At 38.4% G+C, this 19,615-nt stretch overlaps 1 protein-coding gene and 1 long non-coding RNA gene across 3 annotated transcripts in view; one reads left to right on the top strand and one right to left on the bottom strand.

Annotated features, from left to right (window-relative positions):
* Positions 1 to 3,841, bottom strand: part of LOC125318526 — a 13,659-nt gene extending 9,818 nt beyond the window's left edge. The window contains exon 1 of the long non-coding RNA XR_007200407.1: positions 3,579 to 3,841. This is a non-coding gene — a long non-coding RNA (uncharacterized LOC125318526). The remainder of the gene's footprint in view (positions 1 to 3,578) is intronic.
* Positions 1 to 19,615, top strand: part of ABHD3 (abhydrolase domain containing 3, phospholipase) — a 24,612-nt gene extending 4,997 nt beyond the window's left edge. Inside the window, exons 4-9 of one of the 2 annotated variants that reach the window (XM_048289368.1) lie at positions 1,532 to 1,577; positions 4,414 to 4,526; positions 8,340 to 8,513; positions 9,150 to 9,198; positions 9,283 to 9,448; positions 17,509 to 19,615. In XM_048289368.1, coding sequence (XP_048145325.1) covers positions 1,532 to 1,577; positions 4,414 to 4,526; positions 8,340 to 8,513; positions 9,150 to 9,198; positions 9,283 to 9,448; positions 17,509 to 17,687 — 727 coding nt within the window. In that variant the 3' untranslated portion in view covers positions 17,688 to 19,615. Of the gene's footprint in view, positions 1 to 1,531; positions 1,578 to 4,413; positions 4,527 to 8,339; positions 8,514 to 9,149; positions 9,199 to 9,282; positions 9,449 to 10,319 lie in introns of both variants that reach the window. The other variant, XM_048289369.1, reaches the window with a different exon arrangement.

Here is a 19,615-nt window from a genome sequence, read left to right as displayed (position 1 = left end):
CATTTGGAAGGGCTGTTTTAATACCTACAGATGTACCCCAGAGCTTGCAGGGAAAGCCAGATAAGTCTGCATAGGGCTTTGCTGCTGCTTCTTAAGTTATTATATCAGTATTTGTGTTAACCTTTACACTTTCTAGAGAAAGCGTTTGTATTCAGCTCCAAGTCGTGTGGATGGGTTGCTGGCAGTAGGCCTTGGAGGAGGTCAGCTTCTGAATGCCAAAATTGCTTGATTCAGCAGCCTCAGATTCCTGGGTGCAGAAAAGAGAGCTAGCCTTCTTTTACTGGTGGTGTTTAAGGGGGTCTGTCACCTCTTCATTGTCACTGTGTAATTTAGTTTCATTCTTAAGGCTTCTGGTCAGTTGGGTAACATAAGTGGATTATTCGATGAGTAGACTCCTTTATGTAACCATATTGCTGCTGCTGCACATTAAAATAAATTGTCATTGTTCCAGGATCTCTATTTGGAATATTATGTTTTGTCTTTGCAGATTGGCTTCCGGTACTGACTCTAATAAGTTCTTCAAATATGGATATATTAGCTTTTATCTACATGTTTGGCTATCTCCTCTCTACTTGGATAACTACTTTACTAATTTATGGAAGTAAAGCAGCACTTTAACAAAGTACTTTTTAAATCACTTTAAAATTTACCAATAAGAAATATCAGAGGAAAGCCCTGAAATCAACAACGTGTTACTATTAATTTTTAAAGTATTCCTGAAAGTAATATCTGCATTTGATCACCTAAGAGAAGAAGGTAGAACGTTAAAAAGGGGAGCTTTAGGTCAGATTTCAAGAAAATGCTATAATTTTGTTTTTAAATAGCAACATTTGAGAAAAATACCAAATAAGTATTCTTTCATGCCTTTAACCCATCTAACTATGTATATTATTTTAAAAAATTATTTCAGTGAGATGGTAGAAGAGTAATAGAAAAGTAGTATTTATTAAGAAAGTATTGATTCTTAAATCATGGTAATACTGCTAGAAGATTCAGAGACTCCCACCAACAGAGAGAGACCAGAAACTTCTGCTGTACTAGACAAAAAAAACCCACATTCCCAAGAACCTGCAAATTAGATCCAGCTGTCATTATAATTTTGACTTGGCTCATTTCTTCCAATTTAATAGAATTATGTAGCTTAGGGGGATGTCTACACACGGATCTCTGACGTTCTTTTTTCAGAGCACAGCTTTAGGCTCAGCCCTTCACTGGCAGAGCTCATGGCAGAGTGCAGGCAGGGCATGTCTGTACCATCTTCAGCTAAACCTTGGGGCTCTCACCCTGCAGTCTGACCTCAACAAATCACGGAGCTCAGACAGTCCCACTGACATCAGTGAACTCCATTTTGGTATAAAGCTTGTTCCACACTGGTCAGCCTCTAGGATCTGTAGGTCTGTAAATATTTATGTGCTGAGCTTATTCATAGAAGTGGCTCACATTTCTTCATGCATTTTCATTTTTTGGTGTATTTATCTCTTTTGGTGAATTTAACAATGTGTACAATTGAATTTACTGTCTCAATTTTTAGATGCGTGGTTTTTAACAATCGGGGAATTGCTGGCGAGGAGCTTTTGGTAAGGATGACTTCTAAGATAAACATCTCTCACTTATAAGTGGTAATTATGAAATCATTTGTGCCTGTTTGTACAGTTGGATTAAATGAGAGAAACTCAGAGCATGGGTTGAAAATGCAGAGAAGAGAATTCAGCCATCTGGTAGATCGATCATGTGCCAATATTAATTTTTTTATTTTGAAACCCTAGAGGGTCAGCTGGTCAACACATGATTTTTTCTGAACATTTCAGTTTAGGAAATTATTCAATTATTAATATCTGTAACATTAAAATGAACAATCCTTACACTTTTCTGTCCAAAAATACTGCAGTATCTAAAATGTGCAAATCTCTGTTCAGTCAATGCAATTTTCTCCCATTGATTTAACATACATATCCAAATACAATCCAGTGTAATTTTTTCCCAGTTTAAAATGTATTTGATATGGTTAAAAAGGTGTGACATTAAAATTGATCCATACTGCATGCTAGTGAATTAATGAACTAGATTTATATGGGTGGCTGTATCCTAAAAGTTAAATGTGTTCTTGTATTTTTCTCAACAATTCTGACACAAACTCAGCTACAGAGGACATTTTTTTGGGACAGACATATCATGTTAGCTTAGCAATAACTGGCCATTCCTCAGATGAAAAAATCTTGAAGCTAAATGTTTTCTGCAGCTAGGGACAAGGCATGATGAAATATTGCTGAATAAGCTTTGTTTTTTCATATGCGTTTTGTTGACAGTTCTGCAGCTGGAATGAATGTGCATAATACTCAGTATTGTTTTGCATTTTTTTAATCCCCTGGTTTCAAACTTTAAAAAGCTCAGAATGTTTTCCCATAATCAGATAAAGCATTTCAATGCAAATATTGCCATGTTAAGAGTAGTTTCCTGCATACTTTTGGAGATGGATCTACAAAGCAGTTTTGCGACACACAAAGTCCTTATTGATGAATTTCTGAATCATTAAGAGAAAAGATCCCTTGTTTGGATACATTGTGTGTATTTTACTGTAATCGGATTTACATCTTTAAGCTTTATAAGTTCTTGTGGTGCAGCAAACTAGCTGAAATTACCACATTTTCTGCAAAGAGGTTTCAACATTTTAGTATAAAATCCCTAGTTAATGAGTCTGAAGCATAGTTAGGCACCACAGTAGAAATTAGTTATGTAAGCAGTTCTTTTTCTAGTCACTTTAAAGACAGATTCAAATTTACAATGCATAATAGTTATTTAAAGAATACTGTTCCCATTGATTATTGAAAGTTATTGTGAATTATTGCTATGGAATAATCAAATATTATATTGACCACAGCCAATGTGAGCCAAGACGGTGTTTTAAAAGATCTTCATACAAAGCGCAGATAGCTAAATGTTAAACTGTCCAGAATTAACTGAATTTAAAATGCAAGATAAATCTCTAGCTATATAAACTTTAATCAAATACACTTAGAATGCATTAGATCCTAGCTACCAAAAATAATTATTTTTCCTTGTAAAGTTGACAATTTAATTAAAATAAAACACATTCACAATGTTTATAATTAATAAGATGTAAAACAGTGAAGAGTGATTCATGCAGATGTGAACTGGAAATGCAACATAAATGGAAATTAAAAATGTCTTCAGTTTTAATTATCTAGATTTAGCTTTTCTTTCCATTTCTTAATCTTTGGCGTCAACATTTCAATATTCTTGTTAAATGTATTTTAACTAATTAGTTTAATGTAATTAAATTTGTTAAAATCACCCACAAATTGCCAGGCAGTTTAACTGAAAGCAATTTAAAAAAAAACACCCTTGAAATCCGTCATTGCTTCAGGCAACAGATAAGTTACATTAACTCACAGTTATGTATTTTTATATTTAGTTTTAATGTTTTACTGAATTTTGGCAGTTCAGTCAGTACCTGTAGTTAAGTCCAAGTCACTAACATGTTAGTAGCAACTCTAAAGTTAAAAACTTTATTTTGCTGTAGATGAGATCTGGACAACACCATTAGAAAAAAACCTTACATTATTGTGATTCTTACGGTGCCTAGATGGACTTGTCTCCCTCATACTGCTCCAGATAGTCCCTCAGGTTGGATTATGTGACCTATTCCAGGTGTCTCTGCAGGGGAGGCTCAAAAGCTGTGCCTATCCTTCAATAGCAGGGAAGTGGTTAACCAAATCTTACCGAAGGGGTTACTCAATCTGATGCCAGTGGAAGTCATTCCAAGCCTCGATTCAGGATTTAAAGAGACACCAGTGATGGATAAAGAAGGGCTAATATATGTTTCGTTGCTTTAGTTAATAGAATACTTTACTAAATTAGGTAAATGACACTGGGGAATTTATTTATCTGTTTATTTTGTTTTGTTGTATGTAGAATCTAAATATGGGTTAGTTTTCAAATGCTGGCTGACAGAACTTGAAATCTAATGCTTTCTTTTGCATTTGAATGTGGGTGAATATAGTAAAATTGTTGTTTTAACTTCCTTTTCTGTAAATCACAGCCTTTATAATATGTTTCTATTTCCTTGGGGTATTTTAAAAATATCAGTGTCTATCTAGTTCTGATCTAGTTCTGTCTAGTTTAGCACATTGTTCTCTGTTCAGATTGAATGACCTGGAGGTTGCAGATACTGAAGATACCTGTCACCTCTTTTATTTTGTAATGATAACAAGTATAACTCCTTCCTTCACCTCCTTGTGAAACACTCTGGATTTATATTTGCCATTTAGTGAAGCTTCACAATAAATGCTAAATTTATCTTCTTATATAATGATCCACTGTTCAGTTTGCTTTGTCCTTAAAGGATAATACAAAAGCTTATGATGGCATTTTTTCCCTCTTGACTCCTTACAGACACCAAGGACTTACTGTGCAGCTAACACAGAGGATTTAGAGGCTGTTATTCATTATGTGCACAGCTTGCACCCCTCAGCTCCATTCATGGCAGCAGGTGTTTCTATGGGCGGGTAAGGTTGTGTAACACAAGTCTCAGCTTAACTGTGGTCATAAAATAAGACTGATGTAGCCTGATTGTAAATTATTACTCTGGAATACTTGTATTACTAACTGAGCTGCAAGCAAGCTGGGTTTCTCTCCAAGAGTTAATATGAAGAAGACTTTTAGAAACTTCATATCTTGGAGGCTATTTCGTCTGTGTCAGGGAAGGTAGAAATTGGCTAACATTTAAAAATTGTGGGGGGAGGTAGAGGAAGACAGGAAACTGTGACAGGCAGATGGACAGCCAAACAGGTAGGCAATACGGTCTTTGGAAAGTATGGAGGCTGCCTTTGGAACAGAGGGATATAAAATAGAATCTTGAGCTAATACACCATGTTTCATAGCAACCTCTGGCAATAACAAGATTTGTCTTCACTCTGTTTGCGTTCTGCAGTGTGTGGGTAGGTTAGGCTGGAAGAGGTGTGGATATCTGCTCTGTCTGGCTCAGAAGCAAGAAGTAGTATTGTTGCTCAAACCAGTATGGGTTGGTACAGCATGTGGTATTAAGACTTGCTGTGTCCTGGCTTCTCTCCAGAAAGCACAGCTAGAACAGACAATGATAGCACAATTTCTTAGGAAAAAAAATCACTGTTAGAAGCTAGCAGAAATGTTCCAGCAGCCTCTTTAACAAAAATCGTAGCAGAGGAGAATTTTCCTTAGAAATACTGCAGACACAGTGGTAAATTCCTGAGACTTCCCTTTTCTCTGATAAATTGGGGCGGGGGGGGCAGATATAGCCCATATATATTGATATTAATATATATTACTATATATTGACATTAATCTATCAGTGACATGTAGAAGCTTTGAGATAAATATATATTTGTTCAAGCAATAGAGTTATTGATAATGAAATAAATAATTAACTTTGAAGCTTTTCAAATCAGGCCAGTCCTTTTCCATTCATGTTGCTGCAGCCTTTCAAAAGTGATAGACAGTTGTCTGATGATGACATTGGCTGCCTCCTTCTGGAGCTTTGGTGCACTTCACCTGGTCCCACTGTCATGTCTGTGCCCAGTTTGCATAACTGGGCCCTAATTTGGACCCTAATTTGATCTTCTGCTGCCATTGTCCCAAACTCTGCCACTAGGCAAAGGGACTGGGTAGGCCTGAGAACAGACCTCAGCAGTAAAGACAGGGAAGACTGGTAGCCTCTGCTTTTTTGCAAATCTTTAGTCACTAGGTTCCCTGTTCTGTTGAAGAGTGGTTCCAAGAGGGAAAAAGGCTGGTCGGCCTAACTTCAGTTCTTTGGGAAGATCCTCTGGGAGCTATTTCCAGGCATATGGGGAATAAGAAGGTGACTGTTTTCATCAAGGGCAAAACATACCAAGGTGATCTGATTGCCTTCTATGATGAGATGACTGACTTCACTGATGAGGGGAAAGAAGAGGATGTTGTTTGTTCTGAGGATGTTGTTTGTTCTGAGTCTTTTTTCGTACCAAAAGACTTAGAGAAGCCTTTCTTGCTGCAGAAACCTTTCTCTTGTTGTCCTGTACATCCCTTGCTTGTTCCAGCTCCAGCTGAACCTCAGTTTTCCTAACTGCATCCCTGCATTCTTGGGCAATGACTGTTTCTCCCAGGCAGACCACCCCTCGTCTACCTTAAGGATACTTCCTCCTTGAAATTGCTCAGAAGGGTTTTTTTTCTCCATGTGATCTTCTGCCTCTCTTGCTCAACTTCCTGCATATCAGAATGTATCACACATGTGCTTTATGTTTGGTTATCCTTAAAGTCAAACAGGTCTCCCAGACCCCTTTGCTCATCAGGGCCATCTCATGTGGCATCCTGCAAACCAGATCCCTAAGCAAATGAAAGCCAACTCTCCAGAGTTGTAATTCTGCTGCTTACCTTACCCACTTACTTTTGACCTTAAAAATCCACCACTGAATAATCTCAGTGGCCAAGACTGTTCTGCATCTTCTCGTACCTGACGGGTTCTTCCTTACATATGAATAGCAGACCCATAGAATATTTTTCCTATTTAGGTCCTTGATTGTGTATCAAAATATTGTCCTCTACTCTCCAGAAATCTGGCCTGCTTGTGCCTTGCTGCAGCAGTTGATGCCAGGATGGCTACAATTCCCTGTGCCTGGCAATTATGAAGGGCTGAAGGTGTGGTAGAAGCTGGCAAATCTGTGACTGGTACAAAAGGCCAGATCAGCCCTTAGTGTCATTTCTGTCCTTGGCTTAACCTAGTTATGGTATCCAAAATACTGGCAAAGTCTGTTAGTATGGCACAGGGAATCTGTGTTGTGTTCCTAGCTTATATCTCACCAGCACCGCTGGGCAATTTTAGGCAAGGTGTTCCACCTTCCCCCTCCAATATGTTTTTAAAATCCTGAACCAAAACCAGAAAGCATATGCTTAATTGTACAGAAAACCAGAATAGTCTCTAATCATCTACATGAGAACTGTTTCCACACTTCAAAATTAATTGGAGCACCGCATGTTTAAAATTTAGCAGGAGCAAAGATGTCACAAGGGACATACTGCAAAAATCATCCACTTGTCTTAATCTTACAGGAGTTTTTATCATCTGTTGCTTTTCAGAATTTTCTGAATAGCCAGATAATCTTTATAAGACATATTTGCCCCAGTTAAGAATTAAAATAGTAGAACAGGTGGTCTTTCATTTACATTTACATGTCTGTGATGTGAATGTCTATCTTCAGTAGGTATTATTTTGGAAGGGACTTTATTTTGTAGCATCAAGATTCCTAAGCCTTCTCTCTACTACATACACTCTGTGAATTCTGTTAGAGAAGTGCTTCTTCTATTACTGCAATTTTTTTTTGGTTGGTTTATTGGACTGCTGTTCTATGATCTGGTAGGTAGTGCAGAGGGATAAAGTCTCTGTGGTAGCAGGCTGGCTCATAATGCCTTTGCTAAAGGTTGCTGTCTCCTGAAGTACAATAGACGAAGCCAAGATACAGTGTGGCAATCCAGGGAGTTATATTAACATTACTAATTAATTGTAGTGTTTTGTGTTAAAGACTTGGTATTAAAATGCTCTTTGTAAACTTTGAGGTCTCAGGCAGTAAAGTAAGACTTAGAGCTTTTCTGTCAGTATTTTTATTTTACTCTATTCCTGCTATTTTATTTTTTCTACATTTGAAGGGTAGATGCTTGTGAACTCCCCCTTTTTGCAACTCAAGTATACATTAGCAGTAGAGACTATAAGCTGCAATTGGTCAGAAAGACCATTTATTTGGGTCACAAGTTTGTTTCTGTAGTTTTATTCATTATCCAAGACTTCATTCTTCACATACTTCGTGTTAAAGAACAGCTGTGTTCTTTCATGTGTGTGAGGTGAGGTAATGGCACTACCTTAATCTCAGAAGACTTCATAGTGAGGCAGGTGTGCCAGGGGCAGCTTGCATTTGTCAGGCACGCTGATCAGATTTATCACATCAGGAAGACCAAGAGCTTGTAAGATGGTAAAAGTTACTAACACTTGGGAATACCTGTTCCATGAGTAAGAATCACTTGACTTTTCCCTCCCTTTAGTGATCTAAGTAAGACTAGTACATCTCTGTTTCTAAATGCACTCCTACTCACACCCTACACAGCACACCCTGTTCGTCTCTGATAGTAGAGAGAGCAAGTAAACTTCATGAGTCATATGTTGATTATGTGACTATCTTCTAGGTGTACTAGGCACAACTGTCGGACTCATATGAGAAACTACTGAAAAACAGACAAAAACATGGCTGACTGTTCTATTTACTCTAAATTGAAGCAAACAGTTTGATAGTATATATGTTTCTGTTTTTCATTTGTAGCATGCTTCTTTTAAATTACCTGGGCAAAACTGGCAGAGACACTCCTTTAATGGCAGCTGCAATTTTCTCTGCGGGTTGGAATGTTTTTGAATCTGTAGAATCTCTGGAGAAGCCACTAAACTGGCTTCTTTTCAACTATTACTTGACCACTTGTCTACAATCCTCTATCAGCAGGTGAGTTGCCTTCAGAACTATTTAGCAGGTGGAAGGATGTTAACATGAGATCCACAGCAGGTATAAAAATATTGGCAAAATTAATGCTGTAACAACTCTAATTGTTCTTTGTGAATTATTTGGTAAGTTTTGAAATCAAAGGGGTCTTTTCAAGAAAGTTTGTCATCAATATGACTTTATCTGCTGCTCAAGGGACTCGCAACAAGCCCAATGTTCTGTATTTATGGATGAAGTAAATGGATTTTTAAAACTTTTAGACTTGCACATACTGACTTTGAGTAGATTTCTATATATAATTGTTTTAAGTTGGTGTTGACTGCAAAAGCACGGAAAAGCCTAGCTCATCCTTGACTTTATAAAACCAGACTGTATTTTGTATTCCCAAATATTAAGTTCTTTTATGTTTGGCATCTTTCTTGTGGCTTATGCAGATTTTTACCATATTTCTGGATGTGCCAACATATAGATGAACAATTATTCTGTTCTCGGATTCCAGACAGATTTTTAATATGACAGAAAATTAAAAGCAAGCATGTTAGACAGTTACTTCTATAAATGTATCTGTAAAGCAGAGAACTTCTATGTTTGTTTACACAACAAAAAAACAAGCCCTGATTTTTCTATCCTTCTTTATAGGCATCGACAAATGTTGGAGAAATTATTTGATATGGATCTTGTGATGAAGGTATGTGAAAATGTTACATCTGCTTGAGCTGGATGCTGTTTTCCAAATGCTGACATAGTTCCCTATTTGAATTCTGTACTTCAGGCTAGAACTGTTAGAGAATTTGATAAACAGTTCACTTCAGTCATGTTTGGCTACCGTTCAATTGATGATTACTATGAAGATGCTAGCCCATGTCGCAAGCTGAAGTCAGTAGGAATTCCAGTGTTATGTCTAAACTCTGTGGATGATGTTTTCTCACCAGCTCATGGTAAGTTTAGGCTTTTTAAAATGTATTTGTCTGTATATGCAGTCATTAAGACAAACTACATAGGTTTGAGAATAAACTCAGACCTATGTGTAGAAGTGTATTTAAATGTTACTTGCTGTAGGATCAAAATTCCATGGAGGGATCAGTCTTGCAGTTAAGTTTAAGACACATATAAAGCAGATGACGATGGAGAGATTTGATTAATACAGAAGTATTAAAAGAATGCAGAAGTATATGGGGTGGCCTCATTAGGGATTAGTGGAGTCTTTACAGTCAAAAGAAAGAAATACGCACATTTAGGGTATGAGTTACCTCACTGTAAGGAAGATACCAGATGTAGTGCCCTCTCAGAAGCACCTGTTTCTGTTCACCAAGTATGAAGAGAACCCACAAAAAAAGGAACTTGGATTCAGATGTTTGGATATAGACATTCAGAATTCAAACTAGAAACAAGTAGGGTTTTTTACTGCCATTCTTTAAGGCCCTACAAAGAATGTTTGGGAGTTGCTTATGTTTGAGATGATTTGAAATCCTGATCTGTTGATCTCAGTGCCACCTCCAGTGCCTGTAAATTAAAAGTAAGAAAAAATCAAAGTTAGATTAGTTACATCTAATCATGTAGGCCAAAACCTAGGGCAGGGGAAGAGATACACACAAGGTGAGCTCTTAGAAGGAGGAACGTTGAAATTAATAAGGAGCAGCAGTATCAGCTAAGTAACAGGCTGAAAATTCTGTTTTCCATTTTCTTTCTGTTTCATGCTAAACCACATGATCATTATGAACATTTTGCTTTTCCTCTGAAGATCAAAACCCTGTTGCTAACTATCCTGAAAATATATGCTTGTTCCTGTGGTCTGTGTTTTCATTATAGTTTCTGAGAAGAGAAGGAGAACAAAAGCTAATGTAGAGGAAAACCACTAAAATGAACAGCTGGTTGAGGCAACAGTCTTCAGCAGTGAGCACCTGACACCTTTAAAAATGAAGTTTATACAACTGATTTATTTTAGGGAAATTTTCTTCTGCCACCACAAGTGAAGTGAGATTCTTGCAGAATGAGTCATGAAACCAAAGTGAACAGGCAAACAGATTAGAACAACAAGCAGAAATTAAAGAATTGGAAGAGACTTTGTGTGCACAGTTTATCTGTGTGCAGATGTACAACACATACAGAAACATGCACACACATTACTATTTATAGTTCAAAGATCAGTTAGAGACAAATGTGATATGAAAAGGGCTGCTCCAGTAGAGTGCACTAGAAAAAGACAGTCTGATTTCTTCCTCTCTGGAACAAAAAGCATCCTGTGCTTTGCATAGACAATGTAAAGAGATGACAGACACCTAATATGAGGGGAAAAAATGGTCACTCTAGATTAGCCGAACTACCTATCCCCTACACTGGCCAAAACAGAGGCTTATAAAAGAAATAAGGTCTGAGTAAACACAGCAATATTATTCTAGAATACTGTATTAACCTTGAAAAAATTTGCAGTTCTAAGACATTCTGAAACTGAGCTAATCCCTTTGTATTTACTAGCTTCTGTGGGACTTTTTTTTCCTTGAAATTGGACCCTGGACATGACTTTCCTCATAGAACTGTAGGGAGGTCATCTGCTGTGCCATGTTTCTTTCACAGTAGCTGAGACAGGGAACAATGGCTTCACCTCTTTGTTTAGCACTAGCTTAACCACTTAGTTTGTGGTTTCTGCTCTAAAGTTAAGTAATAACTGTGGCAGGGTCTACCTAGTTAGCATAGTGGCAACAGCAGTAAACCAGTCAGTGTGCCTCACTCCCTGAAAGATTCGTTAACCTTTTCCAGCCTATTATGACTGGAACTGGGACATTTTTTAGCTAGATGAAAGCTAGTGCAGATACTCCATCCTCTTTTTACCTCCAGCTCTCAAGAGCCAGCCATTGATCTGACCCTATGACATTCAATCTGAACACAAGAAAACATTTTTTTTTACTGTGAGAGTGGTCAAATGCTGGCATAGTTTGTGTGGTCTCCATCTACTGAGATACTCACGATGTTACTGGACACAGCCCTGGAAGACCTACTGTTGGTAACCCTGCCATTGCTGGACTAGATTATGTCAAGAGGTCTCTTACAGCCTCAGCAGTACTGTGATGTGTTGTTTGAGTACTCAAAAGATTGAGTCCCCTAGAGTACAGCTGTAGCAAATCTCTCCATCCTTGAAGCTGTTTTTAAAAAGTAACACAACTCTTTGTGAACAGTGGGATGGTTGGTTGTGTAAAATTAGGTATCAAAACTATTGTGACGATGCCTTAGAAGTCTTGAAGTGTATAGGGGGGCGAGGTAGAGCACCAGTACTTCTGAAACAAGAAGTGCTAAGTCTGTTGTAATGACTGTCAATTGTCTCTTGAAATTCTGACCCTAACCAGCCTTTCTCCATGAAGATATTTGGGTGGTTAGGCATTCATTTATTCCTTGTTCACAGAGTTAATGCTGTTAGCTGTAAACCCTTGTACTTGTGGAGACAAGTTTACCTCAGAAAGGGCAACCAGGACAACGTTGATTTACAGCTAACAGCACAACTCTGTTACATCTGTCTATCCTTGGCTCCTTTTTCATTTGTGCTGTGCACCCTCATTAGGAATGGTTGTGCTGGCAGGAGACACAGCACCCCAACTCGCAGCCTGGGATTTATGTCTGCTGCCATTAGTTACTGGAGTTCATTCATCTTCACATTTCTGCAAGCTGTTTTATGTTAGCAAACATAAAGGGCTGGTGTTACTCTTGGAGGTGACTTTATTCTGGCAACTGGCTTGGTTTTCTTGACTTAAAAATGTGTGGACACATGGAAGCCTGTGGCAACCAAGCAGTTTCCACTCACAACTGTATAATGGATTCAAAGCCACAAAATTCATACTCATCCAAACCCCAGCCTTTTATTGGCTTTGGGGACTGGTTATTTCATGCCTCACCTCTCCCAGTAATACCTACCAGCTTTTAAGCTACCTTCCAATTCTGTTGTAGATAGCTGTAGTTTCCAAGAGCTGGGAAACCAGCCTAGAAAACTCATCAGGGAGAGAGCTATGCCAGAATTCCTTTGTGTTTAAATAGTTTCCATAAAGCCAGGCACATCTATCTTCCGGTAACAGAGCTTGAGGGATACAAAACCAAGTCTGCTTTGTCACTACACAATGAGGACCTAAAGAGACACTTCCCTTAAAAAGTGCAGATGCTGCCTCAGTTGCTTGTTGCCACCTGATCATTTCTTCTTACGTGCTTTTTGGTATGCTTTGTATTTCCCAGAAGTTATTTTTAAATATATTGTGAAAATGTGCCATTTGATCTCAATCCAGTATTAGGAAGAAGCAGTCAATTTGCAGTCCTTCCTTAATGTTGCTGTTTAAAGTTCACAGAGCTTGGCAGCTGATGTATCTGTAGTTTAATTCTGGAATGCAATTCTCATATTGCATAATACTGACTAATGAAAACAAATGCTTTCTTCATTGCATGACACTTCTCTCACCATAACTAATTTAAACAAGCCACTGCTTCAGGAAATACGTAATAAAACCAAGTCAAGGCCTTGTATTTTTTAAATGTAAAAAATAAATCAGGAAAATGGGGTGTTAGCATTCATTATCACTGCCACATTTAACTTTTCATCAGAAGTGGCATATTTCTCTGAAGAGACTTTAAGCAGGGTATTAGGCATCTGACTTAAATTTCACTATACTAATGCTTAGCTAATTGCTGCTGGTGAGCATTGTGCCCGAGCTGGAAGCCTGCCCTTGGAGCTAGGTACCATGCCAGTTCCTTCCTGATCCACTGTGACAAATAAGTGCATGTCTGAAGCTCAGTTATATATATTGTATTGAACTCTCTGAAGCTTTTCTGTCCCCCTGAATCCAAACTTCGAGTAATTGCTCTTAGGTGTTATTTTGCATCCTGTTATGTAAACAGCACAGTTGAATGAAGTTGTCAGGAGAGACCAAATGGCCAAAGAATAGCCAGACAGATAACAATTAGGTTAAAAGTTTAGGGAACAGAGAGAACTCAAGCAAACAATGGAATGTCTGACAGCAGTGACTTATCTATTTTTTTCTTTTGCTTTTTAAAAAAAGAATAACTTCTTTTTGGCAAAGAATGTACAACAAATTGGTTTTGAATGAAGTAATTCTGCATACAAGTATTTACATTGTGGTTCTGTGATCACAAATCACAGGTCTGTGCTTGCTGGATCAAACAGCAGTACAGATTTGGTCAATAAAAACTGAACTAGAAGGTTACATGTGGACAAAAATGAACCGTGGTATCTTTTGGCATGCCATCCTATCTCCTAGAATACATCGCATCCGGTGCTCCATTCATTTGTCCTTTACATTGTAAAATTTGTTCTGTTGCATTGTGGTTTTATTTATTGGATGGCTAACAGTCCCTAGAAACAGCCTTGAGAAAAGTACCACACCACCGCCAAGCATCATTTGCATTTTGGCACTGAGGAGCAACACAACATATTCAATTCTCTTCCAAGAACCTGCAGAGCAAGAAACTCTGCTGGGGAGGAGTTACATGGACAAATAGGGGGAAATTCAGGATGGGGAAGATGACATTTGTAAAGACCTGCATGTGGCTTGCACCTTACCAGGTGTGGAAAATAACCAGCATCCTAGTGCAGGACTGGTAAGCTTCTAGGAAAGAGCCACTGTAGCTGTTCAGAGGCAGGCAGCACATGGCACCCACTACAGTATTTCCAGCCAGTTTGGGAATGAATGACCACCAGCAAATTGATTTGGGAGCTATGATTACACTGGCAACCTCTGAATGACAGGTATGCAGAGGTCACAGGGACATTGGCCTGTAAGGGCTTCCCCAGCTAGGTTAACACAGTAGAGGAGACATTTATTATGATCTCCCTTTTAATCCCCCAGCAAAGCAGTTTCTTACAGGAAAGGACATTCTCCCTACACATTCGCACTAGTCTGCTGAAGTGAATGACTGTCATGTTTTTGCACGTTTTAGCTAGTGAAGAGGTATGTTCAGGCCAGTTAGCAGCTGATCCTGAATCGGTTAGGATTGATGGAGTTCTCATGCCTGTCTCTGATTCTTGGAGGTCAAATCTGTCTCTCCTCACATATTCTTCCCCATACTCTTGCACAGGAGCCTATTTATTAGTCCCCTCAAACAGAGGGGACTAAAAAATGACCAGGCAGACAGCTGCAAAATGGGTGTGGAAAGTGTGATTCATTGCCTGAAGCAGGCATGGGGTTTGTGTCTGATCTCCACTTCTCTCTTGGGATTCTGTTTGACATGGATCACAGGCTACTGGGGGGAAGAGGAACAGATCGCTTGGTACAGATAAGTAGCAAATTCCTATGCAGTCGGCAGAAGCTGACATGAATTGCAGCCACTCTCTGTACATGGCAATGTGTTCATCCACAGAATCCAAGAGAGGCAGATCAGAGACTGCTGAGCAGATTAACTCAGGCAAAACTCCAGACAAGCGCTTGCTGAGTCTGAAAATGATGCATGTGTTGGATTGCAAGAAATAACACATTGTTTTCTGCATCTCGTGTTCTCAGTGTGTGCTATTCCTCAGTCTAGGCTTCTACATCATTGACTTCTTAGTCTGGCCTCAGTACTGCTTTAAAAGGCCCAGATCCCGCATACAGTATTTTCAAATTTCCAACTGAACAAAGGAAAAGTCAAGGACTTCTTGCAGAGACTGTTAGAAGCACGGTTACTTCCTCCTAGTAAAGAATCAGAATCACTTAGTAAATGCTGGAAGCTATAAACTACTTAGATGCATGCAATTTTGAAAGGAGGGAAAGTGTGGAAGAAATGGATAGCACTGAGTAGCAAAGAACCTCCTATATTCGGCAAGAGAATCCCCATTGCCCTCTGGAGCTCAGTCTTTGCTCCCCCAGGGCATGGTCAGGTACCTCATGTTACAGGCAGGGAGCTTGTCACACACCTTCACAAAAGACACTAGCCCAGCTATGCAGGTGTTGGTCTTGCTTCCGTGCTGAGGCCCTGGAGTGGAACAGAGCATGTCGTTCAGGCACGGCTGGTAGGGACCTCTGAGACACAGACTGCTCCCCTGGCTCCACAGGTCCAGTGCTTCTGCCCTGATCTATTTTAAGTTGCACAGCTGTTCGCCACAGTCATTGCACTCAAGTTCTCCTGTGACTTGCTCTGGCTGGGGGTCATTTTTTGGCTAAGCAAAGAGCTACTCTGTGCTCTTACTATGGTTGCTGAAAATGAAGGCAAACCAGCATCTCAAGGACACAGCTATGAGTCTGCCAGCATCCAAGTGAAAGTAAGGAGCACATCTCTATGAAGAAGGTAGTAATATGCAGAGATAGGGACTATTCAAGGATAATGACCTTTGACATAGCAAATGTATAAAGGGGTAAAGGAACAGACTCCTAGAAATTGGAATGAGTGGAAGGTGTCTCTGAAGGAAGTGCAGTTAGAAAGGGATGTGAACAACTGAAGTCCCCCAAAACTGAACCTGATTCAAAAATACTTTAAAGTAAATGAGGAAGTAATATAACTCTTGTGAATGACTTGCTGCTTTGTGTTGTAGGGACAATGCATTTTTAGTTGAGCAGTGTATGACTTAAAATCAGCTTTATTGTCATAACCTTTTGTAGGTAACACAGTGAAACTACTACTACTCCTTTCTTTCGGGACAAAGTATTTTTCTTTTGCTGTTGCTTTTTCTGTCAATCCTGAATAATCAAAAATCTGTATGATTTTTTTTCCCATTTCATAAAGTTTCTTACTTGAAAACTGGAACTTTGAAAGGCATTCTTTACTGAAATAATGTATTGAGATTTCTGCTTGTTCAGAAGTATACCTCGCATACCTAAAACTCCAGAGGAACTTGATTAAATAACTTAATTTTTATGGATCTGTAGTGTTTGCACTCTTGATAAAAAGCTGCACTGCTGTGTCAACCAGTTCAAATGATAACAGGGTCATCCCATCGCACCAAGTACCCTTTGTAAAGTCATATGCTTCCTCTGTGTCAGTCTATGCTAACTGACCTCTGTTTTCCTTCACAAAGGGAACTGCCCAGGTGGTGGAATTGATTAAGCCACACATCTATGCAGTCAAAATAAGAGGCACTGAAGCCTGCCTCCTGCCTGTTTCCAGATCAGTGCATATCTCAAGTGTCATTCACTGATGCCTTTAAGCTAATTGTAGGCTGTTGCTGAAATGGCCCCCTCACTGAAGGCTCCATCTGACTGTGGCTGCCACTATTCATATGTTGGCATTAACATGGGGAACTGGGTTAGGGCGCTAATCAGATCAGGAAAACTAACCCAGCAAAAGAAAAATCCTTGTACTATCCAGTCTAGTAATCTACATTCTAAAATAATTTCTAGCAGTCACTATTCAGTAGAGAACCACTAATCTCCTGGATGGCACAGAACAGATTTCTTCGTCCTTGTAGAGTTATTTCCCCCTTCCTCTTTCTCTGTTTACCTTGTATCTTAGATTATGAGCTCCTCAGGGCAAGAACCATCTCTCCCAGTGTGTTTGTATGGTGTGTCTAAACATGCAGGTGTAAATGTATGGCAGATCAGATAAAATGATAATCTTTTCTATTATCTGATAGGATATCTTACTGACCAAATCTTAACCCTGACATTAAAGGTTCTGTGCTTGGAGTCTCGTACAATTGCAATTGAGGTCCCAGTTCCTCAGCTTTCCTAAAGGTGAATATTGCAGTAACAGTACAGGGTTGACTGTCCTTTTACTTACACTATTTATAGCAAATCCTAAGTATGCATTAACATGGGTGCTGTTCCATCAGTGTGACTGAAAGAAAGATGAAGCTGAAATTTTTACAGCAGCCACGGGAAAAAAAAAAAAATCACACAGGTAAGGTGAGTTAATGATGAAGAGAAAAATGGCTTTTAATACAGCTGTAGTTCCAAACCCTGTAAGACATTTAAGCATCTATTAATGTTGTTCCTATTTATTCATATATAATATGAGGAATGTTTATGAGAAATTACTCAATGGCTGGCATTTCATAGAAGCTTAAGGACTTAAAACGTTTTTCCACCCCTTTTAGCTATACCAGTAGAAACTGCCAAACAAAATGCAAACGTTGCTTTGGTTCTGACTTCATGCGGAGGCCATATCGGTTTTCTGGAAGGAATATGGCCAAGGAAGTGCACTTACATGGACAGAGTCTTCAAGCAGTTTGTGCAAGCTGTGTTTGAGCATGGAAATAAAATCTTTAGCATGTAGCTTCGGACCACTATTATAGCACAGTGGCACATTCTGACAAGGGCAGTTAAGCTTAGTGCACAGATTTTAACTCCTGTAAGCCAGCAAATGGATAAAGTCCATTACTACATGCAAAAATATTTTTGCCTAAGATTTTGTAGCAAGAAACTAAATATTATGTTGTCACTTTTATATTTATTTTTAATATGCCTTACTAAAAATGACCTTAAATGAAACAGTGTTCTGCATACATCAAATTGCACTTAACCAAAACTATCAAGTAGAGAGATTATAATTCCTCAGGATTTTAATTTAAACCAGTATGTATTTAGGAGACTTTATTTAGATGGCTTTTACTATTAGAATGGCAACACACAAAATAGCTTATATATTATCCTGTCACATATAGTACCAGTTGGCCTATTCCTCAGGGCACTGACGGTGAAAATCTTAAAATATGAAAACAAAAGGAGGGATCAAATAAAAGTACTGATTCTTCAAATAAGTCAAAAATTCAGCATGTTATTCCATAGCATTAGATTGATACCTGCTTTTGCTGTTCTGCCCTGAGAGTATCCAGATTTAGGGCTGGTTATTGTTTTTTAAACTATGTCAATGCCATACTTGTCTTACATGGTTATTTTTTAAAGAGCTAATTTACAGTGTTTACATATAACCAAAAGATTCCTTTAAAACAGTACTGTAATAACTTATGTAATTAAAAGACATTTTGCATTTTAGAGTTTATGTAAAACTGGGTGTTGTCACATAAGTAACACATACTTCATATAAATGGTAAACTCAGTGATTGAACCTGCTATGTTTATATTACCTTGCAAGAACATTTCAGCTTTAAAGAATAAATATTAGAGCATCAGGAAATTATTATATAATCTGCTTTAAACAAAAAAACAAACAAACAAACAAATTCAAACCTTTTATCTCTGCTATTGTTTCATATCATTTCTGAGAAGAATGGAACAAATTGTTTAAAGAAAGTTGGGATGGAGGTCAGAGCTGTGCCTCTGGTTTTTATATTTGATCATTTGTCAGCATTTTGGCAGTAGGTTGTCAAATCACTGAAGCCACTGCAAACCAACTTCTGCCCTAGCGGCTTACGAGTTGTGAGGGTGGCCAAGGCATTGCTGTTCTCCTGAGCCCTGACACAGAGTGACAGCCAGCGCGGGCCTTTGAGGAGAAAGGACACTTGGACAGAATATCTTTTGAAACTGTTGGGAAGCCCTAATTTAGGGCATACTGAAATTTAAAACAGGCCCTTAAGCAGCATCTGTGGAGCTCCTACCTTTTGCTGATCACTGATTTGGGCCTAGCTGAATAAGAAGTCAGGAAAGATGCCTCTGCATTTTTATTTTTATCTTTGAGCGGGGTCAGTACAAGAAGAAAATGCAGCTAAAAAAAGCAAGTCAGGTCTTTTGTCTCAAGCAGTACGTGAACACTCCCCTTGCAAGGCATGTTTCCTAGTAACAGCAAAGGAAGAACAAAAATACTTTTTGTCTTTAGAAAAAGAAATTGGGACATGATATACGAAAGCAGTTTTGTAAGGTGGACGGTTGAATTAAGAAAATTAAAAAGTTCTTTCAAGTTTTGACTTTTCAAACAGTCACTTGCCCAAATAATGAACTCTAACTTATTTTTTCTCTGATAAGAAAAATTAGAAAAGTGACTTGCAAAAGGAAAATGAAATTTTGTGCATGCTACTACAATACAGAAAATCAGCATATTAGTAGGGTGCCTTATTTATTCTTGTATTCATTTCCAGGTTTTAATGGTCATGCAAAAACAATGAGCAATAAACTGTATTTAGTATTATATTTGTAAAATTGTTTAGGTGCAGTACTGTTCAAAACTCAGCATCAAGTATTAATAAAGATAAAACCACTTACATTAAATCACACCTTACTGTTTAAATAAAGTAATTAATGGCAGAA

This window comes from Corvus hawaiiensis, chromosome 30, assembly GCF_020740725.1.
Source record: "Corvus hawaiiensis isolate bCorHaw1 chromosome 30, bCorHaw1.pri.cur, whole genome shotgun sequence".
In the NCBI taxonomy this organism is placed as follows: domain Eukaryota; kingdom Metazoa; phylum Chordata; class Aves; order Passeriformes; family Corvidae; genus Corvus; species Corvus hawaiiensis.
Note: the sequence above shows the minus strand (reverse complement) of the source record. Positions and strands in the feature narration are given on the sequence as shown.